General features: G+C 34.6%; 1 protein-coding gene across 1 annotated transcript in view; it reads right to left on the reverse strand.

The window, feature by feature from the left end:
• The window catches only part of DPYD (dihydropyrimidine dehydrogenase), a 1,126,518-nt gene that overhangs the window by 585,504 nt on the left and 515,240 nt on the right, over positions 1–25,774 (reverse strand). The window contains exons 9-11 of the mRNA XM_069063397.1: positions 22,943–23,050; positions 16,278–16,447; positions 145–355 (exon numbers count right to left, since the gene is read on the reverse strand). Of these exons, the coding sequence (XP_068919498.1) occupies positions 145–355; positions 16,278–16,447; positions 22,943–23,050 (489 nt within the window). The remainder of the gene's footprint in view (positions 1–144; positions 356–16,277; positions 16,448–22,942; positions 23,051–25,774) is intronic.

Below are 25,774 nucleotides of genomic sequence, written 5' to 3' on the forward strand. Positions count from 1 at the left end.
TTTTTCTATTTTATTGTCTGACTTCTGTACTATGGAAAGGAAATTAATATTTAACTGAAAAACAACTCTCTGAAAGCTGGAAACTCTTGCAGAACTAAAATAATAGACATTCACGTTACACGTTACAACCATTGATCACTGTACCTGTAGGGTCACTTAACACAGAGCCGAATGCACTGATCACCACATCTGCTTTCAGTTGGACTACCTGGTCTTCATCTTCATTCCATTGTCCAGTTTCATCTTGCTCTGTCCGAACAAACTGCATACCAACAATTCGTCCACCTTTTACTAAAACCTTTCTCGGGGAAAGGAAAGGCAAAAATTCACATTTTTCTTCCTTAGCAAGCTCCATCTAAAACAAAACAGAAAAATTAAAAGTAAAGAAAAAAGGTCTCCTCCAAGAAAGCATTTAATCTGTCATCTGATCACATGTCTAACTTAACTCTGTGTAAAAGACTATACCATTTAAACAAGCATAAGGTTTTTATTTTCCCTCGCATGTAAAGAGGGTTATATTATATGGTTCCTAAGAATCACTTATCAAGAATTTATGCATTGGTAAATGATTGGAAAGAGGCATCAGTCAGGCAGAAGTAACTGGAATTATATTGGTATTTAAGGAATAGAAATCACAAGAAGCTCCTTTCACTTGTGTTCCATGCCCCACCATCAGCACAAAGAACATGAAAGTTCTGTGGACAATGAATTGGTTCCTATTCTTTCTTTGACGATTCACTTTGACACTTTTATCATGCCCAAATGAAACTGAATACCATAGTCTATCAGCAGGCTAATTTATCTATGCTGGGAAAAGTCAATATGATTGGAGGAGCCAAACGGTGCCAGTGAATGATCAGAACAGTAGGTAGGGATGTGGGTAAGAACATCTACAAGACTGTGAATAGGGATTCTTACATTCTCAGTGAATGGACCCAATACTATTTGTCCTTTCTACTTCCCTAGCCTGTTGTTCTGTAAGACCATTCACAAAACAGAATCCTATTAATAAAAATATGAAAAAGCACAAAATAATACCTTCATGTTCATTTACCCTTTTTCATATTACATATCCACAAAAATTTTTACAACTTTTTTTTCCACAAAAGGGAAGGGGTTTTGCACATTGAGAAACTGAGCTATCATAAATGTTACTTATTTAAGGGAAGATGCAGTCAGGAAAAGAATCTAATTTCTTGCTTGCTTTTTCTAGACCAGTGTCCTATCTATTGGGTCTAAATTGGATAGTACCACACTGCCTGCTGTAATGACATTCACGCATTCATTCCTCATTACTAGCTAACATTTATATCACACTTTAGGGCTGTAAAACACTCTCTGTATTATCTTATTTGATCATTAAATATTATTGAATGACTGTATTATTACTACCTCTAAACTTGAATTCCTCCTTCCTGAGCTACAGGATACTTGTAAAAAAAAGTTTATTTCTGCATTCATGAAATCACTGTCAAATACACAACACATTTTGTGTGCTAAAACATGACTAACCATAAGAATCTGGTGGAACCATTAACATATATAGCAATTTCCTTTTTTTTTTTTAAACAAATAGCATGTTAGAGATCCAGCATGTCTTACTGGAAAGTTGGAGGGGAGATGGGGGAAGATATGGGAGAGAGCACATTGGGGGAGGGGATATTCAGTGGGATCACTATTTTGGGTTTGTGGGTAGGAGAGAAAACTTGCAACTCAAAATCTTGTGAAAATGAATGATGTAAACTAAAAAAAAATAAAAAAGAGAGAAAACTGAAAGAAAAAAAAACAAATAGCATGGACAGAAATTGTTAACATCTAATAAAATGTGTGAAGAATGAAGAAGAATGGAATTATGCCACCAAACTGAAGTCAAGCTTCTCTGAATTCACTCTTCTCTTTATAAGCTCACTGCAACTACTCAGAGACACTTATCAATGGGACTGAAATTTCAGTGGAAAGCCTCCCCAAACAGGGGGGGTAGGGAGGGAAGGTGGGTTGCAGGAGAGGGGCCTTAAAACTTCTATAGATTCTGTTTTTCCTTTATAGAATAATGTGTTATTGTTTCTGGAGGGGCCAGCTAGCTCAAACATTTCTAATGATATCATAAATATGGTTTAATGAGTCTATGTTCCCTATGTCTTTGTGTGTTGCTTTTGTCACATTTGGATAACGTAACACCTCGCAGCTCATCAATATAATCCTGCTTTACTGTGTTTCAAAAATGTCACCCGATACTCAATTTTAATGATAATGCCACACTTGATTGAACAACAATGCCAAATGTTTATAGTTTGAATAAATCAATATATAACACTTATTTATAACAGCACTGTTTTCAATTGTGAGTAGAAATAAAATATCATGATAATGTAGCACATAGTTGAAGTATATGTCATGTTCAAATTTAGGTTCTCTCCCTGTTTTCTTGCTTATTTATGATAAATACAGAATTTCTTGCTTGTTACTAAAATTTCGTCATCAAATTCAGAGACAAGAAATTCTGAGTCAGTCACTTAAAACCCTATATACTCTAACTTTCTTTCACCTTGCCAAGTTTATTTTGCATTTCTCCCCTTTATACTTCCTCTGTTCGGACCAAATTGAACCATTATGATTTTCCATTGCCTTCCTTCCATCCTTTGCTGAAATGATCTCATGTATCTAAAATGATCTCTGAATTTGCCACAGACTCAAAGCATTCCTAGCTTACTTAAAAGCACAGCTCGAGGACCACTTATCAGGCCTTTCTTGATCATCTCAATTATTGATGCTTTCTTCCTTTTCTGAATATTTGGTATTTACTTATTCATTTATGTGTTGTATCCCCACCAAAAGGGAACTGTGACTAAGCTGAGACTTAACCAACTACCATCCTCAGTTTCCTCATCTGTAAAATGGGGTAAAAATAGTAACAACCTCTCAAGGTTGGTAGTGAGGATAAAATGAGATAAAATTTGTAAAGTGATTTGAAAATCTTAAAGCATTAGGTAAATAATGGCTATTATTATTATTACTAAAAAACAAACAAAACCTCGAAGTTTCATTTTTGTCTTTATGTCATCAGAAGGAGCTCAGTGGCTTGCATAAAGTCCATGTTTAATAAACCTTTCTGAATTAATTTGCATTAAATAGTCTTTGAAGGGTTGCTATTTGTATATATCAACATGTGCTAATATGTATTGTTTTCCGACTGACTGCCTACACTTACATAACATTTTAAAATGCTCAAAAAATGACTTGTGACTATCCTGTTAGCTAGATATCACAAAAATTGGTATCTTCCTTTCGCACAAAAAGAAACTGAAGCTAAGAGAAATTTAGCAACTTAGTCAAAGTAACATAGCTGGTGTCAGAGGGGGAAGGGAAAAGGAAAAGGAACCAAATAAGCATTTATATAGTGCTTACTATGTGCCAGCCATAATTAATCATTTTTTCCAAAAATTATATCATTTGAAAGGGATAATTTGAAACAAGTTTTCTACTAAATACAAAATCAGAGCTTAGCACAATGTCTGGGACATAGTAGGCCCTTGATAAATGTTTATTAATTGAATGATCCTATTTTCCCCTACATCATGCTGCCTGAACACAGACATCCCTATTCTAGCTTAATGATATGATGATTTTGTATTATTTTTAAATTTCTCAATGCATATATACCTGAGTATACAATTAAAGTCAAACTGCCTTCTGTGTATTGTAAAATTTTCATATTCAGAGACAGTGATGCTTTTGCTATCAGCAAACCTTATGTCTCAGGAATGAGAATATTAGCATTCAAATAATTGAACATTTTCAGTTATTATCTGCCAATGCATAGAGGTTAGGCTCAGAGGATTCTGGCTACTCACAGAGATTACTCCCCATGCCTGCTAGAGTAATTCCGTGATATTATGCTCTAATGCATATAGGATACTGCTATTGGATGAGAAAGACATAAATCATGCCAGTTCTTGCTCTTTTGCTGTTAAGTAGCTGGGATTTCCATTTGATTTATCTGGAGAAAAAAAACATTTATAAGTAGGCATAGGAAGATGCAATTTTGAAGGGATATGTTTACTTGGGAAGGAGTGATATTACATTGGAAAAAGGCAAAGAAAGATCAGAAGATAAGAAAGGGGCTTGGGAGAGAGAAAGGTGATTGGAAAAATGAAGATAGAGAAAATGAACAGTCATTGAAAGCATATGACCAGTGAAATGCCCTGAAATTGCTTTTGAAAAAAAGATGACTGAATATTCTGTAGTCATATGAGGAATTTTTCTAAGGAAGGGCAATAGAAACTCTGACATGAAAACAGAGTAGGTATGAGAGACAGAAAGAAAGCATGAAGAAAGCATGATCTCATTTGCCTTTCCTTCATGTGGGGAGAAAGAGAAAAAAAAAACATATAAGAAAATACTATTACTAGGGTGTAATGGGAATGTAAATTTGTAAGATCTTCCCTGCCCCTAGGCTAAAGTGCACCTGGAGCCTGGGGTGGGAGGCTTGTTTATCAGTAGATACTTCTTGATTGGCCAGTGAGTCAATAAGGTTGTTACATTCTCTGAGCCAGGAGAAGGCTATATGAGCCCTGATGTGTAGATTTGTTTTGGGGCTCACTTTGAGAAGTGTTCTGTTATTTGATCTGGATTCTGGGAAGCCGCTGTCCAGAGCCCCCCGGCTTTGAAAAACCCAGATGTTGATTTGGTATGGATGTAATGGTTGGACAATTTGGAAAGCTGTCTACTTGGTCTGTTTCTGTCTTGATAATTCTGCCTGTATACTTTGAAGTTCAGGGTGCTGACCTTTTTCCCCTGAACAAGGTAAACGATATATGTCTGAATGATTAAAGTAAGCTTGTTAACCCATTTTGAGTTGCTTTCCTTTATCAAAGCAGATCCAAGAACCTGTGTGTGCAGCAACCCTAGGGACGCCGGGGTGCTTGCTGCTACATAGGGACTAGCAAAATCCTGGTACACAGTAGTTGGTTAATAAATGTGCTTTTATTGGCTAATTGACACTATCGAGAAGTATAATAAAAATTAAAAAGAAAATATTTATACTATCTTGTCCAAAGCTTTGTTACAACTGTAAACATTTTACTTTGTACAGAGCTCTTTGCTGAACTTCAGTCAAAATGAGAAGTAGGGAATCTTGGGAGGGTGAACATGAAAGGGACATTTATAAATATTAAGATTATTTTCTTTTTATCAAATATTTCAACACTCAGAGCTATTACAGTGAAAACTATCATCAAATGTATAAAAAAATACAAACAATGGAAAGAACAAGGCTAGAAGACAGACCACTCAATTTGTTCATTCCAAGTCCAAAGGGGAAGAAAATGTCTTCAATATTGTTTCAGATTTAAATTTCTTGAATTAAATCTCTGTACATTAAAACCTTTTCTTTCCACATAATTTGGAGATTGCATTAATTGTATTATAATATGGAAACATCTATTTAGAAAGTTGTTCTGAAATTATTTTGATGAAAGTTATATCCAGTTGATTGTGGAGAACATTTCTTTTTCTGGGCTAATGCTCCTTATGCAGTTTAATTTATATGTTGAATTTTAAAATACATCTTTGAGAGGAGTGTCCTGTATTAATAATAGAGAGATTTATGCCTTTTAATTTATGAGAATAATTTCTGGCATACAATTCCAGACATCAGATCATGACTTCCTAACTATTCTGCAGGTGATAAATTGTTACAATCTGCAAAGCTATGTAGCAATGTTTCTGTGATTTCCTTGCATGATTTGTATTGGTCAATATGGCTTGGGTTCTTTAAGCATAACCTTTCTGCAATATCTATTGGCAAGGATCTGGCTCTATATTGCTATCATAAATTTCTTCATTTCTGTACAAAAATCTGCATAACTCCAATCATATGTTCAATGGATCTTTATCTACAATTTTTTTGGGGGGGAGGTTCATGTGGACATCTGCCATGAGGGAGTTTTAATTCTAAACTTGAATCTTAATGATGTTTGTTCTGTATTAATTTTTATCCATATCTTTCATAATTTTGTACATTTAAGTTTATCAACTTTATAACATTTTCAAAATGAGTCTAAACTATTATTGTCTTTGTTTGCCATTTTTAATTTCTTACCCTAGAGGACAAGTGCGAGTCAGTTAGGGTTGTTTTTAGATGCTTTTTGTCACCTGAGTGTGGTGATTTTCCTATTAGTTAAACCTCTCTAGGAAATGTTGATAGATTCAATGTCTTGAATTTTCCCATTTCTATTTTTATTGAATCAACTATTTGCATATAGATGATAGGTTGGAACTGATATAATAACCCACAGTTATCTTTTCTAATTCTTACTCTTTAAACTGATTTGATGTTTATTTTGACTTTTACTCTATGTGAAAATATAACTACATATAGACAGCTGATTATAAAATGACTGCTATATCTGTAACTACTAACTATTTTTTAAGACATAATCCCATTTATTCTTTTATAATGTAGTTTAGCGTTCACTACAACCTGTGTCTTCCACATCTGTTCTTGAATGAAGTATTACTTCTATAAAAATGAAAATTCTGGGAATTCTAAATATTTTTTGTCATTTTTATTTCTCGATTCTAAATCATATTTTCCTACATAATTTCATTTATTGATTTATATAGCCCCAGTGCCCAAATTTGTAGTAAAGTCACTGAGTATTCAGATTTATATTGATAAAATTTAAAGAATTAAAATTAATGGAACTAGAGAGATTGATTGGTCCCTTCCAACTGAGAGATTATGAAATCTTGCTATTCTTCATCTTCTACAAGGTGAAATCATCTTGAGTAATCTTGACCTCAATAATTAGCCACTTCAAGATGGAATATCTACATAGTTGTTCAATTGTTTCAGTTGTGTCCAGCATTTTGTGACCCCATTTGAGATATTATTTGCAAAGATATTGGAGTATTTGGCCATTTCTTTCTGCAATTCATTTTACAGATGATGAAACTGAGGCAAACAGTGTTAAGTGACTTGTATAGGGTCACATAGCTAGTAAGTGTCTGAGGCTGGATTTGAACTCAGGTCTTCTTGACTCCAGATTTAGAGCTCTATCTAATACTCCACCTAGCTGTCAGTGAGTAACTGCATATCTCAGTATAAGATGAGTTTTGTGCCTTTAGAACCAAGGCCCTTTATTTATCTTCCCAACTGAAATTTTTGAGGACATTATCCAATTTAGTTGCAGCCTCTTTATTAATTCTAATTTAATTTTACAAGAATGTCAATATGGATGTGATTCATTTCATATAAATAGGGTACCAATTTGTTGGCCATGTGATAAAAATCACCAAGTACTAAAAGTTAATTTCTTCAGATGGATAAGAACTATTTGACTCTGCCCCCTTCTCTATTACCTCACAACTGTTATTTCAGAAGTTGAAGAGGTCTTCAGAGAGCTGAGGACCATTTTGTGTTTGGGGCTATTACATGGGTCCCTATTGCCAGAAAACAATCTCACTATTAGCTTTTCTATAATTAGGTATGGTGATGGATATCCCACTAGCATATGAATCATATTTTTTGAATGGGCATACTACCATGGCAAATGCAAAGGCTGGGAATCATTACCCTTTTCACAGAAAGGGTAATGCTGCTTTCTGAGTACTATTAAAAGATTACTCATGATAAAAGTCAAACAAGAATTTTCTATACTTTAAAAATAGATGCTTTGTCACACCCATCTCCAGAAACTTTGCTTGTATATTACATTTGTAGCAATGAATGCAAAAAAATGAATAAATTGTACTACAAAAATACCATCCCTAAGGCTTATTGTCCTGTGGCCTTCTCCCAATGCAGTAAATTTGTTTAGAACAAATAATTATGAGATATTTGGTAAATTAATTTTGTAAGTTGAGAGGAGCATATATTGTCTACATTTCAGGTACTCCCAAGAAATAGAACAGAATCTATTTCAGAGTTTTTGAATACAGTTAATATCCTTTTCCATAATAATAAAAAATGAAATAGACTCCTGATGGTTCCTATGTTATCTACAATTCTTTTTGTTTACTTAACATTTAAGTAACTATGTACTGTCATGTCTAAAGAAACAGAGCTATTTGTAATAATAATTGTTATTATTATAATTCACATTTATATAGCACTTAAGGGTTCCAAACTACTTTATATGTATCATCTCTTTTGAGCCTTACAACAGCACTATGAATTATGTACCATTACTATCCTTATTTTACAAGTCAAGGAAAAGACTGAGAGAAATTAAGTGATGTTCTTCTAATTACATAATCATTATTTGTCTGAGGTAGAATTCAAATCTTGATTTTACTGACATCCATTCCAGGAGTACTGTATCCAGTATGCAATATGTCTTTCCACAATGCAGTCTCTCTTGCCCACCCCCACACACATACTAATTTACTTGAGCAACTTGTTCCAAATGTAAGTTTGACTGACATGATTGCTTTCCAAGTCGTTTTTATTAACAATGAACTTAGAAGTTTTATACCCTTTCTCTACTAGATATACATATTTTCCTTATCAATTAGAAAACTGTAAAATTAAATAATTTTAGAGCTGAAAGAACTAAGCATTAGAGAAAAACTAATCAACATTTATCTTTCTATAAATAAGGAAACTGGACTGAAGGCAAATACAATAATTTTCTCAAGGTCAAGATAACTTGATAATTTGTAGTCTAGTCTGAACTTGAGCTCATCTCTTCATATTCATAGTCAAGAGTTCTTTCAACTACAACATCCAGTCTCCATACACTATACTGAATTCTACTGTAGAAGCAGAAATGTTTAAATAATTTTATCCTAAGTAAGACATTTTCTACTAACACTAAGGAACCTAATCCCTACTTATTATATCAGTAGTCAATTTTAGAGTTATCTGTGTAACATAAGACAAGTTATTTTTTATAAAACTTATTTTTGCAAACTATACAGACACTGTGATAGACCAAATTTAAATGATTTGTAATCAGCAGACATTGTAGAAATGTTATAGTCCAGACTCATTAATTTCAGTGGAGTTCTCAAACTTATAGTGGCTGCTTTCTTATTTTAAAAAAATTAAACTTTTTTTTGTAAACTTAATAATCATCCACAAAATTTTCAATCTAAAAAGGGCAGAAAAAAACAACTGTATAACAAATTGTGAACCTCTGTTATTATACATATCTTGTTTTTTGTATGGATAAACATTCCATACTTATTAATAGCATATTCAATAAATAATATGCTGATACAATAAGAACATATTAAATAACAAATAAATACAATATATTTATATAATCTATATTTTAGATATACTTTTATATCTATGTGCATTTATATCTGCATATGTAAAGCTGAACAAGGTAGTGACAAAATTGTCCAATTTATGTCACCTTCTGTGTCTTTTTGCTTCGTTTTGTGCATTAAAACGTTTGATCATTGTTTAAAAAGTGGCCAAAGCCTATGATGAGGCAATTCTCCTATAAGTAGTTATTTAACAAAAGAGTATGAGTCATATTAATAATAATATAAACTGAAAGATTAGTTAAAATGTAAAAATGACTGTCATATCAGAGAATGTTACTTTAAATACTTATCCTTGCTAAAAGTGATTGTTTAGAATCATAACCAAGCCAAAGAGAAATTGAGAAGCCATCGTATATCACTGTAAGTAAACAAATAACCAACAATATTATCTATTACTTGAATGCTGTGACATTGAAAGAGGTTGGTCTGATGCCATAGGAATAGATCAACAAGTCTTGGTCAAGAGATCAGGTATTGTGTAACCTGTTAAATGTATAAAGCTGGGGAACTTTGTTCTTTTCACTCAGAAATATCCCTGTCTAGCACAACAGCTAATGTAACAGTGGGAAGTGGCAATCATTAAAGTCACCTAGTGATGAGTCTTATAACTTGATGGGCAACCCAGTCTTGCATCCCATCAGACATCTTGGAAATCTATCATCTTCTCATGACAATGCTAAAAGCACTACTCCTAGATACCACCTCTCATATTATCAGAAGATTTAGATTACAACAACAGAATCTTGATATGTAGTTGGGCTAATCCTCTCAAAGCTGTGATAATCAGTATATACCAATTCTGAGTCATAATCATGATAGACACAACAATTTCCGCCATCATTCCTTAGTTTTCACTTGTCAAACTGGCACATTAAATATTGACCTTCTTGTTCTCTTCCAGACATTCTAAACTGCTTAAAGCACCCATAAATTTTTATCAGATCTGTCAACATCTTTTGATACTCATATTTGGGAGATTCTGTTATCCTGAGAAATTTAAACTCATCTGTTTGACATTGCAGAAAGGACTGGCGGGAATTATTAATGGATTTCCCCTCATCTTCTTAGAGGATAGGGCAGAAAAATTTCTGGGATCCCTGAAGATTTTCAGTGAGATGCTATAGTTTGTTAGTAGGACGTGTATGTATGTATGTGTGTGTGTGTGTGTGTGTTGCTCCAGAAGCAAACGAAAGACATTTAGAACTACAACTATATGTATTAAATGGTTGTTTCTATGTCTTTTCATCAGATCTGAATCCACTGGTTTCATACTTCCTTAACAAGGAAAGAAAATGCTACATAAAAGTTGATGAAATCCATGAAAACTATGCTTATCATTGTTTACAGGAATGTGATATAGTTGTATCCATAAGAACTATAAGTGTTAAGGTGCATTTTTTAGCCCTCAGATGAAATAGTCTTTAGATATAAATTTATACTTCAAATTTAGTAGTACATAATACGCGTCTGAGTTCCTAGAGAGTGAAACTTTATACTAGTCATTTATGTGTTTACCACTTATAGATTAGATAAATTTACTGAACTTGATTTCTGTATGTCTTAAGTATTACCCTACCTCTGTACATCTTAAACATTACTCCCCACCCCGCCCCAACTGTGGTAAAATAAACTATACCTGCTAATATGTGTATGTCAAAAAATGAATACAAGAAGCTGATAAAACCACAGGAAAAAATGTTCTTATTCTTTTTCTCTATTTGTGGAGTACTAATCACTATAAATTCACGTGACAGACAAGCATCATTTCCCAAACGAAAATCATTAAAATCATAGATGTTGTATTATCTATCAAATAAAATATTTTATTGCCCAGAATCCCTGAAAAATTTGAAATCAGTAAGGATACTCGCTTGAGATATAAAATCCACTGACCTAATCATATGATTTTAGAGTAAACAGATTTGATATTTCATCACCTTCATTTTATATGGGGGAGAGAAGTGGAGATAGGGTAAGAATAGAAGGAATTAAAATATTTTGGTTTAATGTCAAATTCTTTATAGTGCTAAAGAACATTTTCCCTCTACCAGCACTCAATTAAGTGTCCTGATTTAAAAAAAATATGGAAAAGAATGGAATATGGGAGGTATAGTCTAATAGGTTTCAATTGGATTTCTGGCAAAACCCTAGAATTCATTTTAAAAGGGATAGTTGGTAAACACCTATAAATTAATCAAGAAACATGAAGAACCAGCATGACTTCATGAAGACATGATAATCATTTCATGTGAGAATAGTATTTTTTTCCTTTCTTGGGATGGTTATTAGACTAATAGATTAGAAGAACATTTTAGAAACAGTTTAACTAGGTTTTTGCAAAACATGTGACATCATTTATTCTGCTATTCCCATGGGCTGGATGATGTATAATGAGGTAGATTCAAAGCTTGTTGAATTGCTAGTCCCAAAGAATAACATTAACAGCATTGTGCCAGTTTGGAAGGGGGTCTCGAGGGGATGTGACAAAGTTCAGTGCTTAATCCTCTGTTGTTTAACTTTTTTTTTAAACAATGATTTAGCACTGTGCTTGGTATAAAATAGCAGCCTAGTAAAAACTTGTTGATTGATTGATGGATAGGTGGCTGGATTCATGGAAGTTTAGATGCCATGCTTATCAAATTTGCTGGAGGGAAAAGAGTAGATAATACATGAAGTAACAGCCTATATCACCAAATATTTGGATAGACTGGAACTATGTAAGGAAGAATTTAATAGGGATATATGTAAAGTCTTATACTTCCACTATATTTACACTTTTGGTACCAAAAACATATTGCATAAATAAAAGCCGAGGACAGGAAGCATTTTTTTTTAATAAAAGGGATTTAAAGGTTGTAATCAACTATCAGATAACATTTTGAGCAAATAGTATACCATGGAAGCCTTCAATAGAGGAATAGCATATCTAAGATATTTTTGGCATCTCAAAGATTGGCACAGTGGATAAAGTGTGATAAAGCACTGTGCTAGATGGCACAGTGGATAAAGTGCTGGACCCAGATTCAGGAAGAGCTGAGTTTAAATCTGGCATTGATTGGATACCTGTTAGTTGTATTACCTTGGACAAGTCACCTAATGTGTTTGCCTCAGTTTCCTCATCTATACAATGAGGATAGTAATAGCACCTACTTTTCAGGGTTGTTGTGAGGACTTAATGAAATAATAATTGCACAGTGCTTAGCACAGTGCCTGGTACACAATAAGTGCAATATAAATGTTAGCCATCGTCCTTATTATTGTTGTTATTATTAATTACTATTGCAGTCAGTTCTGGGTGTCACATTTTAAAAAAGGGTATTGATGAGCTGAAAAAGGACATAAAGAAAAGTAAAGAGGATGGTGAAGGACCTCAGATCCATGACTTGAGAAGTCAGGCTAAGGAACCGCGAAGAAGAGAAATGGAAGGGAGGGAGGCCTGATAGTTGCCTTTAAATATCTGAAGGGTATTTATATTATAAATATATTTTTATAAATATATATATATATATAAAATATTTGGGGAGATAAGCTTCATGGGTCCTGAGCAAGGAGGATTTTATATATATATATATATATACATATTATGTAGAATATATAGAAATATAATATATTATATTAAATATATAATATATATACAAAATAAATTTAAAAATTTAAATATCTGAAATGATAGAGAAGAGGAAACTTACTTTGCTTGAACCTAGGTGTCAGAAATGGTAAAGCTAGGTGACTCTATGAATGGACTGCCAGGGCAGGAGTCAGGAGGACTCATCCTCCAGACTTCAGACATTCACTAACTGTGTGAACCTTGGCAATTCGCTTAACCCTTTTTGCCTCAGTTTCTTTATCACAAAAATGTTCTGGAGAAGGAAAGTGTAAACCCCTCCAGTCTCTTCACCAAGAAAACCCTTAACGGGGTCACAAAGCCTCCGTCATGACTGAGACATCTGAAAAACAAGTGTGCAGAACTAGGGTAATGCAAAGATGACAAAAGGAAAATATGACCTTGAAGCTTTAAGAGAGAAAAAAAATAAGTCCTAATATGAGCTACATGAAAGTAGAATTAGTTTCCTTTGGAGTTAGTGGATTCTTCCTCTCTAGTCTTTCAGCAAAAACTGGATGACCTTTTATTAGGTATGTTCTTAAGAGATTCATGTTCTGTGAATCGGATTTGAATTGTATCAAAGAAAACAATAGATGCGAAGCATGCTGCCAGTTGTAAAGTATAATAAAAATAGTAGATATTAGACCATTATTTTTAGATACAAGTTGGACCAGATGGCTTCTGAGATTCCTTGATTCTGTGGTTATTAATCAATTAAATTATTTCAGTATTTATAGAATATCAGAAGACATCTTTCTGACTTCTCCACACTAATAGCTTTTTACCACTACAAGGGAGTCCAAGAGTGAGGGAAGATGTGGAAGTCACAGAAATCAATTCTATTTAGCGAACACTTTAAAATGTCTACTACTGTGTCCTAGAGCAAGGGGGATTTCCAAAATTAAATTAGTGATACAGTTCCTGTCTTCCATAAATTGACATTCTACTATGCCCACAAGCATTAATATTAGACTCTTCAGAGATGTGGGAAGAACCTGATACATAAGAAACAAAGGCACTTAAGGCCCCATGGTGCCTCTGCAACTTAAGAATGAACCATCCTTCTTCCATGCTCCCAAACCACCTGACGAGCTGGAATTATCACTTAAAGTGGAAGGTCCTGGCTATTTACATTGCCAAAAAACTAACAATAACAGGTGTCACTAACCTAGGGACAGATATTGAACACTTCATTTAGTGTTGATGCAATATCAGGCCCTGATTTAACCACTGGAGGGTTCTCTTGTTTCTGGCTCCACGTACTTGCTTAGGATCCATGATACTTAGTTCCCTAAGTACTTGCTTTCTTTTTACATCAGTTCCTTGAAATATTCAGTTCTTTAGTTTGATATTAAAAATTGTGGTTCCCCTAGACCTTAGTCCTCTTGGGCACTGGCTCTTACTTCCTATATTTTTATACTATAATCAAATCACCATCAGTAATAGTTCAACCTTCTGCCAATCATATGATTGACTTTTCTTTCAGCAGCCCTTTCTTATGGCACCATTTCAAGCCCTGTGTCACAAAGCATGCCACAACACTATCCACAAAATCTCACAGGAAAGTGTAAAACCATGGTTAAGTTGGTACTGACACTTTACTGGGATTACCTACCTTTTGATACCTCCCTACTAGTAATTTCCTTGCTGCTGCCTCTCTTACTGTTGTTATCTATCAGTGACAGACAAAGAATGTAGGAGATAGAAAGGAAAATTTCCAAGAATATGTATTTTATTGGAATTGACACTATAAAGTAGAAAGCTAGATGCCATTTTGATTTCCCACTATGATTAATTCATTGAATGGTTAATCCACATGTGAGCAATCAACAGATGATGGACCAACCATTAATAAAATTTTACAGTGGTGGATAAGGTACTGAATTTGGAATCAGGAAGACCTATATCTAAATTCTACTTCAGAAATATACAGCGTGACCCAGGGTCTTAAGGTTTCTGACTCAGTTTCTTCATTTGCAAAATGAGGGCAATAATAGCACCTAACTCCCAGGGTTAGTGAAGACCAAATGAGATTATATAATTACATATATGTGTATATATATATATATATATATATATGTGTGTGTGTGTGTGTATGTGTGTGTGTGTGTGTATTTCTATCTCCTTATATAGACACAGAAAGACATGGTAATTTTAGCATATTAAATATAGTTATAGTGAATTTCTTGAGGAAAAGGATTATATCTTTTTTTCTATATCCCAGTATGTTAGGACACAGTAGTATTTATGAATGTTCATTGAATTGAATTGATGGCTGTGACTTCCATTCCTTCCCTCCTTATTCCATCTATCTGTCTATCTATCTATCCATCCATCCACCATTCATCCATTCATCCACCCATCCATCCATCCATCCATCCATCCATCCATCCATCCATCCATCCATCCATCCATCCATCCATCTAGTGTTTTGCAAACCTTGAAGTACTATATAAATGCTGGCTATTATCATTATTTAGAAAATAATGGGATGCCAAAGAATTGTGATTCACTCACATCCTATTTTGATGAAATCATTTTCATTGTAAGGTAATTCACAATAAGATTTCATTAAGTAACTACTTAAAAGTAGGTATAAGTTTTAAGTAAGAGGTGATATTAATTATTCAGGTACCATACCATAACAGGAGAATGTGTTGATAGTACATAATTTCTGGCTTGTGATCTAAAAAAACACATCTTTATAAGTATAGACAACATAGTTTTTTTAATGCATAGAAATAACTGAAAACTTGGGTTGCAAGGGACCTCACAGGTCAGATATTCCAACCTGCACCTCCACCTCTTCTATAATGTCTAGAACTTGGCCATTTGTTTGGAAGATCCAGCTTTTCCACTTGAACTCCTCTAATTAATGGTTTTTTTTATTTGTTTGTTTTGTTTTGTTTTGGTAATGTAGAGATGATAAAAGCCTCTGTTCCTTATTCTTCCCTTTGGGGCCAAGCCAATCAAGACAAATGAGAGCCCTGTAAGGCTATTCTTATTGGACCATTTTAATGCTTCCAATTACTAAATTCCAGTAAGGCCTACACATTTCATGGACAGTGCCAATTATACTGAGGACTTAACAAATTTTAATGCTATTAGAGGGAGATAAACCATTTCAAAGGTATTAGCACTGAGAACAAGAATCAATCCTATTCATACAGAGATAAATTAAATTCCTCATTTTTATCCAAATCAGTGTTATGGATTTGATTTTGCTTATGAATGCCTGAATTAGATGAAACAATTAGGACTCCAAAGCTCTTTAACTGTCATCTGAAAATTTCAAGACCAGCCCAATGACTTCAACAGAGCACTGTATGTTAACAGTTCATCTCCTAAAATCTCTCCTCTTACAACTCCATATTTTCTGATGGTTCCATTTTACCTCCTCTGGGACGGCTCTTATATTAACAAAGCCTTTCCTGAAGACAACGAACACGCGGCGGGCTCCACACCGTAAAGCAGATGTTGCACAGTCAAAAGCAGTGTCTCCAGCTCCAAGTACAATCACAGCTCCCTGTATCGATGGCAATGGGGAGTGACAGGCACACATTCCTGAATGATGAAAGGAAAACCCCATTTTCAAGTAGAAAAACCATTTCTGCATGACAGCTCAAAAGATACTTGTACTCAAAGTAGTGTAAAATTGCATCTTGCAGTTTCCGAGGATGGAGTGTCACTATCAAATTATTCTGCTTCACTGAAAGACAGTTTTATTCCCATTTTAAAAATATGCTCATATATGTAATTTCATAGTCACTACACTTAGCAGCGGTGCTGTCTCCCTCTTCCTTTTAGAGGGTCATGGGCTAAATTACATTTTAAAGGTTCGAGGCCAAACCAAACTGGAATCAACCAATTAAAACTATACTCTTTCAGGTTCTAATTCATAGTCTTATAATTGGCTTCATTATATCTTTGTATGGCAAATGACAAATTGTCCTTATGTTTGGGCAAAAAATGATCCTTGGTTGTTTACAAAAGCCTTTGATTTTGATATTGTCTAGTGAGACTACTTAACCACATCAGTCTTTCCTTGTATTAAGTTGAGTAAACCGAAAAAAAAAAAAAAGATCCAATAGCCTCAGTAAGTTCCATTTACATCATTGTCCTTAAGAGTCACATGCTTTGACAACTGATCATGTTATTTTCTTGAAATTGTTCTCCTAAGTAAATTGTCTAAAAGTAAAAACAAATTATATGTCCCCTATATAGGTTTTCTCTCTTTAAATAACAAAGTAAAGGAATTATGAGTTCCAATGTGTCCATTTGCCAATGGCTTCTATTTGAAGATTTTATATTATTATAGAGATTCTCATGGAAAAGGGGGAAAAAAAAGGTAAAATGCAGGTGGTTTCTATATATTAGATAGCACTTTATATTGAGTTAAATACAACTAACAGCTGATTAGATAAATTATAGTAATTTTAAGAATGGCAGCATGGAGAGTTTAAACCCATAATCTCAATAAATGTAATCATTTTGCTCAGAAGAGTTTGTATTTGAGATCAAACAATCATCACTATGTAATTCTCAGATTTTTGTTGTGGCCACTGCTAATTTTCACAGTGAGGCTTGAAGAAGGACATATAGCAGTTTCTGCTGGGAATATAGCTGGGGGAACAAAAATTTCTTAGTTTTAGACTATCTGCAGTAAAAGCATCCAAATATAGAAAGAATCTCCTTTTTTTTTTAAGCTATTGGAGTTAAGTAACTTGATCAAGGTTACACGGCCAGTTATTTCTGGGTGTGCTACTAAGTATCAGAGCCCGGATTCGATCCCAGGTCATCCCAACTCTGGGGCCGGTGCTCTTATTCACTGTGCCACCTGGCTGCCCCTGCAAATCTCCTTTTCTTAAATGATGTGTGTAACACACTAGATGTGGTCCTACCCACTCCCACTTAGTTATTTGTCTCTGGGTTCTGGCATTTACGTGTGGTTTCTTTTAGCAGATACCTCATGTAAAAGTTATTTAGACTATAAGTTTTTAAGTTGTTCGGTTATTTTTAAAAATGAGGGTATATTGGACACAGTATAATTACTCTAGTCATGCTCTAGACAATATCAGTAATGTTTTTTAGAATGTCCTACTTATATTCTATGAAGTGATATCACTTAAGGACTAGATAGCAAGAACATTATCTGTATTTTATTTAAAGGAGAAGTGTTTTTTTTAATTTTTTTTTGTTATTGTTGTAATCCCAGATAGTATTGTTCTTTTTCCCTTTAAATGGTTTATCTTCTTTTTTTAACCAATGATCTTTTATTTTTTAAATAGTATTTCATTTTTTTCCCAGTTACATGTCAAGGTAACTTTTAGCATTTATTTTTACAAGATTTTGAGTTCCAAATTTTTCTCCTTCTTTCCCTCCCCTCTTCCTAAAGTGGTGGACAATTTGATATAGGTTATACATGTACTTTCATGTAAAACATATTAGTCACAGTTGTGTAAGAAAAAAGATTAAAAAAATGAAAAAGAATAAAGTGAAAAAATATGATTTGACCTGCATTCTGAGTCCAATTAGTTCTTTATCAGGATGTTGATAGCATCCATAGCATCCAGGAAGGAAAACTTTCATGAGTCCTTTGTACTTATCTTGGATTATTCTGTTATTAAGAAGAGCTGAGTCATTCATAGTTGATCATCACATGATGTTGCACTGTGTACAATGTTTTTCTGGTTCTGCTCAGTTCACTTTGCATCAGTTTGTACAAGTCTTTTCTGAAGTCTGCCTCTTCATCATTTCCTATTTCACAATATTATTCCATTATACTCAAATACCAAAGCTTACTCAGCCACTCCCCATTTGATGGTACATCCTCAGTTTCCAATATTTTGCCACCACAAAAAGGCCTATGAACATTTTTGCACGCGTGAGTCCTTTTTCCATTTTTTTTTTGGTTATCTCTATGGCATATAGACTTATTAGTGGTATTACTAGATCAAAGGATATGCACAGTTTGTTGCCCTTTGGGCACAGTTCCAAATCACTCTACAGAAAAGTGGGATCAGTTCACAACTCTACCAACAGTGTATTAGTGTTCCAATATTCCTACATTCTCTTCAACATTTATCATTTTCCTTTTTTTGTCATATTAGCCAATATGATAGGTGTGAGGTGATACTTCAAAGTTGTTTTAGTTTGCATTTCTCCAATCAAAAGTGATTTAGAGCATTTCTTCATATGCCTATAGATAGCTTTGATTTCTTCATCTGAAAACTGTCTGTTCGTATCCTCTGACCATTTAACAATTGGAGAATGGCTTGTATTCTTATAAATTTGAATTAGTTTTATATATATTTGAGAAATGAGGCCTTTATCATAGGTACTTGCTATAAAGATTTTTTTCCCAGTTTTCTGTTTTTCTTCTAATCTTGATTGCATTGGTTTTGTTTGTGCAAAAGCTTTTTACTTTAATACAATCAAAATTATCTATGTTCATTTTTGTGATGCTCTCTGTCTCTTGTTTGGTTATGAATGTATAGCTCACTTAACTTCTCCTTTAAGAATTTGGAAGCTATACCACTTGGTGCATATATGTTTAGTACTCATATAACTTCATTGTCTATGGTACCTTTTATCATGATGTGGTTTCCTTCCTTAATTTTTAAATTATGTCTATTTTAGCATTTATTTTGTCTGAGTTTGGGATTGTTACACCTGCTTTTTTTCTTTTTTTTTTTACTTCAGCTGAAGCATATTAGAGTCTACTCTATCCCCTTACCTTTACTCTGTGTGTTTCTTTTTACTTCAAGTGGTTCTTGGAAAGAACATAATGTAGGGCTCTGGTTTTTGATACACTCTGCTACCTTCTTCTGTTTTTATTAGAGAGTTCATTCATGTCATTCACATTCACAGTTAATGATTACTGTGTATTTCCCTCCATCCCATTTTTCCTTTGGTTTTTCCTCTCCTTCCTTTCACTCTTTCCCTGCTTGACACTGTTTTGCTTCTGTCTATCTCTTTTCCAGGTCTGCCATCTCCTCTGTCAGTTACCCCCTAACTTTACTTAATCTTTTTCCCTCCTATTTTCCTGTCTGGTAAGATAAATTTCTATATTCAACTGATTATGAATATTATTCCATCTCTGAGCCACTGCTGATAAGAGTAACATTCAAGTAATGTCCATCACCCACCCTCCTATTTTTCCCTCCACTTTAATAGGTCATCCATGCCACTTCATGTAGAATAATTTACCACATTCTACCTCTCCCTTCCGTCTCCACTCAGTGTACTCTCTTTCTCATCCTTTAATTATTTTTCTTAATATCATTCCCTTAAATTCACCTTATACCTCTGTGCCCTCTATCTAGGTATATATCTTTTAGATGTACTATTAGTGGTATAAATTTTAAGAATTACAAGTATCATCTCCCCATGTAGGGATGTAAACTCCATTGAACCCCTTATGTTTTCTTTTCCCCTTTTTATCTTTTCAGGCTTCTCTTGCGTGTTGACATTGGAGATAAAATTTTTTTGTGCAATTCTGGTCTTCTCCTTATGGAAACTTGAAATCTTATTTCCATTGAACGACCTTTTTCCTCCTTGAAGTATTATATATAATTTTGCCTGGCAGGCAATTCTTGGTTGTATTCCTAGATCCTTTGCCTTTCAGAGTATCATGTTCCAGGACCTCCGATACTTTAATGTTGCAATTGCTAAATCCTATGTAATCCTGATTGTGGCTCTCTGATATTTGAATTGTTTTTTTTTCTGGCCACTTGCAGTATTTTTTCCTTTACCTGATAGTTCTAAATTTGGCTATGATCTTCCTTAGAGTTTTTATTTTGGGATCTCATTCCTTAGAAGATCAGTGGATTCTTTCAATGCCTTTTTTACCCTCTGGTTCCAGCATATCAGGGCAGTTTTCCTCAATAATTTCTTGAAAGAGGCTACCCAGGTCCTCCTTTATGATTATCATTTTCAGGCAGTACAATGATTTTGACATTGTCTCTCCTGGATCTATTTTCCTGGTCGGTTGTTTTTCCCATGATATACTTTACATTTTCTTCTATTTTTTTTTCATTCTTTTGAAATTGTTTGATTGATTCTTGATGTCTCATAGTCATTAGCTTCTATTTGTCCAATTCTAACTTTTAAGAAGTTGTTTTCTTCAGTTTTTGTACTTCCTTTTCATTTTGGCCAACTGTACATTTTAAGGAGTTGTTTCCTTCAGTGGACTTTTGCATCTCCTTTTCCATTGGCCATTTTTACTTCTTAAGCTGTTGTTTTCTTTTTCCAACCTATTGACCTTTTTCATAATTCTCTTTCATGACTCTCATCTCTTTTCCCAATTTTTCTCCTATCTCTCTCATATAATCTTAAGCTCCCTTTTTAGCTCTTCCATGAGTTCTTTCTGGTCTGGAGAACACTTCATCTTTTGCTTTGGGGTTTTGCCTATAGGTGTCTTGACATTGTTGTATTCTTCTGAGTTTGTATCTTGGGTCTTCCCTGTCATAATAATAAGTTTATAGGGTCAGACTCTTCCTTTGCTGTTTTTGCTTATCCTTTTTGGCCTTTTTCCTTTCTTTTAAATTTGAGCTCTGTTCCTGGGGATGGAGAATAATGAAAGAGGCACTGTTTGAGGGTTCTTGTGCCAGGCCCTGGATGTTTACCTGGTGCTGCACTGATGTTGCCCTGGATACTGTAGGGGACCATCATGCCTGATGTTGCACTGAGGGGATGGTGTGGGGGGTGGCTGACACTGCTAGAGGCTGTAGGAGTCTGGCAGCTTACCTGGTGCTGGTGTATGTTGTGTACTGAGGCCAGTGAGGTGTTTTTGTGTTTCCCCAGTGCTATGCTGAAGTATTCTGCAGTCTGGCCACTGTTTGCCCAGGACTATGTTTAAGCACGTGATGGTTCTCAGAGCTGGAGTCTATCTATTTCCACAGTTATGCTGAGGCATGGAGAGGGGGAGGGAGGCTGCTGTTGCCATTTGCCTACTCCACTGCACTGGGGCTCAGGATCTTCCTCTGACTTGCTGCAGTGGGACTTGCTGGGAATCCTTCCTATCTTGGACTGTGTTCCACTTTTAGCCACGTGAGGCAGATTTTCCTTGCCAATCTTCCAAGTTTCTTAGGTTAAAAGATTGTTTCGTCTCATTTTTATGCTGGTTCTGCTAATCCAAGACTTGCTTTGGGGTGCTGTGTTATGATTGTGTGGAGTAGAATATGGAAGAGTTATGACCATTTACTGCTTACTCTACCATCTTGGCTCAGAAGCCATCATCTGTATCTTTTACCTCGAAATTCATGAAGTCATAGGAATGGGAGAATCCTTCTCTCAAGCCATTTCAGACAGATGGTAATCACTATTGTTAAACACCTCCAGTAGCTAGCATCTAAGCAAGTTACTTAACTTCTGGGCTCCTTTCCTCCTTTGTAAAATAAGGGCAGGGGGAAGAATTTACAAAGGATGCTTGAGCTCAAATATTCTGAGTCACTAAAAAAGTAGCTCTTACAAGACAGCTCCATTTAATTGTCCTTCATCAGCAAACACTTACGTTGAATATTGAATTTCTCATGCTACTATAAAGATGTGTCTTTTAGTAGAGTTCAACTTATTTATAATGCTCTTTCAGAGGTAAGACTAGTTATGTCTGTTGATCAGTTGAAGCCAGGTGTATTTGCTTTGCCTCTTGTTTTACTGGCAGCAAGGTGGTATAGTGGAGAGTATTAGAATTGAAGTCAGGAAGCTCTGTGCTCAAATCCTCCCATGCCATTACAAGTTGTGTGACCCTGGGTAAATCACTTCAGCTCCCAGCCTCCCCCATACATAAAATTGGCATAATAATAGCACCCGACTTTCAGGGCTGTTGGGTGGATCATGTAAGACAACATTTCTATATCAATTTTGCAAACCTTAAGGTACTGTATAAATGCTATCTATTATTTTAATATTATGATATATTTAATTTGACATCTTATATATCCAATCCATAAAATGATAAATTGCATTTGAAGTAGATAATACATATTATAAAAAATCTAATTAAAAAAAGTTCTATCTACTTTCAAAGTAAACAAACAAACAATAAACATGTCTTACCTGCTTTGCTTGCCTTGGCCACCAGTGGTAAGAAGTCTTTTGATGTGTAAAATCCCTGGTCCATACTTAGTCCTTGGAATATGCTGTCTTTATTTGGTTCTGGTAAACCTGAGGGAGGAAAAATGTTTTTAAATGGTTATTAAAAGAAGATTATGTTGTTCAAATGCAAAAACAAACAAAACCCAGAAGGAAATAATCGCTTTCATAACAGAGAAATAATTATTCCAATTTCATCACCTCCATATCTTTATTAAAAAAAAAACACAAATCTTTCACTGTAGTAAAATTTTGATTGTTAAACAAAGCCTACAGTTTTAAAGTTTTACTTTAAGTGATTTGGAAGCTCAGGGGAAAGGATACTACATTTTTAATTGAGAAGTCTAAGCTTCATTTATGGCACTGTGGGTATAGAAGAATAAAGGGAAAAATAAAAATTGAGACCCTCAGAAGTTCACAGGAAGCAAAGATGAAGAAAGGAGCCAGTAGTGAAGTCCATGTCCTCAAATCTCTATCTATACATGACTGTCAAAATTTTATTCAATAAAGAAGAGAAAATAGAGGTTGTAATGAAAGAAGCCAAATTTGACCTTATGTGTATCAATGAAACTTGTTGGGACGAAAGCCATGACAACACCACAGTTTAACAAATACACTGAAGGGGTGGCTAGGTGGCACAGTGAATAGAGCACCAGCCCTGCAGTCAGGAGGACCTGAGTGCAAATGTGAACTCAGACACAACACAAAAACTAGCAGTGTGACCTTGGCCAAGTCACAACCCCAATTGCCCTCCAAAAAGAAAAAATAAATACAGTGATGAACTTGACAATGTCCAGAGGGGGCCAACTAGGAAAAAGAAGATATGAGTCTATATCATATGACAATCAGAGGAAACAACTAGGGTTGTCTTATGGATAGGGTATCAACCTTGTTCTGTTTGGTTTTAGAGGATAGTCTTGGGGATGAGGAGACAAATTGCAAGGAAGCAAATTGAGGTTTGGAATCTTCAAGTAAAGGAGTCTGATCACTTATTATGGTCTGAATTCCTTTCATTTATGAGTTGACCTATATGACTTCTGAGGTCCATCAGAATACTCAAATTCTATAATTCTGTCATAATATGATTGTATGGGTGACATCATGGCAAGACACATTAACTGTGTCTTCATTTTTTCTTATGTAAATGAAGCTAATAACAACCCCTTTTAGTATCATAGAAATATTGTGAAGTAAAGGATATATGGTAAAGAAGTAAATATAATTGAAAGAGATATTATATACATTGAATACACACTGATTATCTATTTAAGAGCATGCATTTTTCTATTCCAATGTATAATAAGATATTACAAATTTGGATCCAGAAAATATATGTTCCATTCATTAATGTCTAGTGAACTGAATAATTCTATAGGATGACCTTACAGAACCTTTGAGAGAATGCCTACAGTTAATCTGCAATTGACCATAGGATCATAAACTGAGAGCTGGACTTAACTTTAATGGTCATCAGGAACTGCATCCTTATTTTATATATGAGAAAACTGAGGGCCATAGAAGTTAAATGATTTGTCAAAAGTTACTCAATTCATAAATGAAAGAGACAGGATTGGAACTCAGGTCCAATCATTCCAAATCAATTACTCTTTCCAGTGGGCCACAGCCCTCCAAGCTAGATTAATTTATTCATAATCATATTAATTCATCATAGAATTTCTTCTTTCGATACAGATAGTAATAAATCTATCACTTATAATCTCTGAGAATTCTTTGAGTTACATAGAAGTTTAATTTGGAAAAGATTTGAATCTACATCAGACACAGATTCTAAATTATATAGGGAAAAGAGTGTTGGGTTTGGAGTCAGGAAGACTTGAGTTCAAATCAGACCTCAGAAAAATGCTTGCTGCCACCCGGGCCAAGTTACATAACCATCTACCTTGATTTCCACAAATCTAAAAAAAATGTGAATAATAGTACCTACCTCCCAGGGTTGTTGTGATGATCAAATGAGATAATAACTGTAACATGCTTAGCACTATGCCTGACAAATAGTAGGTGCTTAATAAATGCTTATTTCCTTCCTTCTTTCCTTTCTTCTCTCCTTCCTTCCATTACTCCTTCTTTCCTTTTTTTTCCCTTCCTTCCTTCCATCATGCCTGGCAACCCAACCACTACACCAAACTGTCTTTCACTGTAATGAACAAATATAAAGTGCATCCAAAAGAAGGTATCTAAAAAGCAAATTGTACATAAAGGTATTCCAGAAAAACCAACCCTATTTATTTAGAGCTCTTATTGAAATACAATTGTTTCAATTAATGTACTGTGTTAACAATTAACAATCAGGAGAGACAACATGCAAACAACTGTGTAAAAATAACCTATGTATGAATACATTGAGTTAATCTCAGAGGGAAGACACTAAGATTAAGGAGGACTGGGGAGGACTTCTTTAATTAGGTGGAACTTTTCTGAGGCTTGAAAGAAGCCAAGGAAGCCAGGAAAAAGAAGAGGAAGAAGAATTCCAGGCTTAAATGACAATCAGTGAAGCTGCCTGGAATCAGGTGATGGGATGTCATATATAAGGAACAGAAAGGAAAAAGTATCACTGGATCACAGAGGACATGAAGGGAACAAAGATACTGAAAGATGAACTGACCCATTATCCCAAGTTCACAAAATCCTTGGCATTAAATTTAGCTTTGGAAAGAACGCCAAGAAAGAAAAAGAATGTTAAAAATCTTTCTCACTTAGCCATACTGAGTAGGAGAGCACAGATTAGAGGCATAGCAATTGTCTCTATCACTACTTTAAGACTTGGCCCAGGTTACT

The sequence above is a fragment of the Petaurus breviceps genome, unplaced genomic scaffold (genome assembly GCF_028583685.1).
Source record: "Petaurus breviceps papuanus isolate PSGF00001 unplaced genomic scaffold, PetGlider_PUasm1.0 90564, whole genome shotgun sequence".
In the NCBI taxonomy this organism is placed as follows: Eukaryota; Metazoa; Chordata; class Mammalia; order Diprotodontia; family Petauridae; genus Petaurus; species Petaurus breviceps.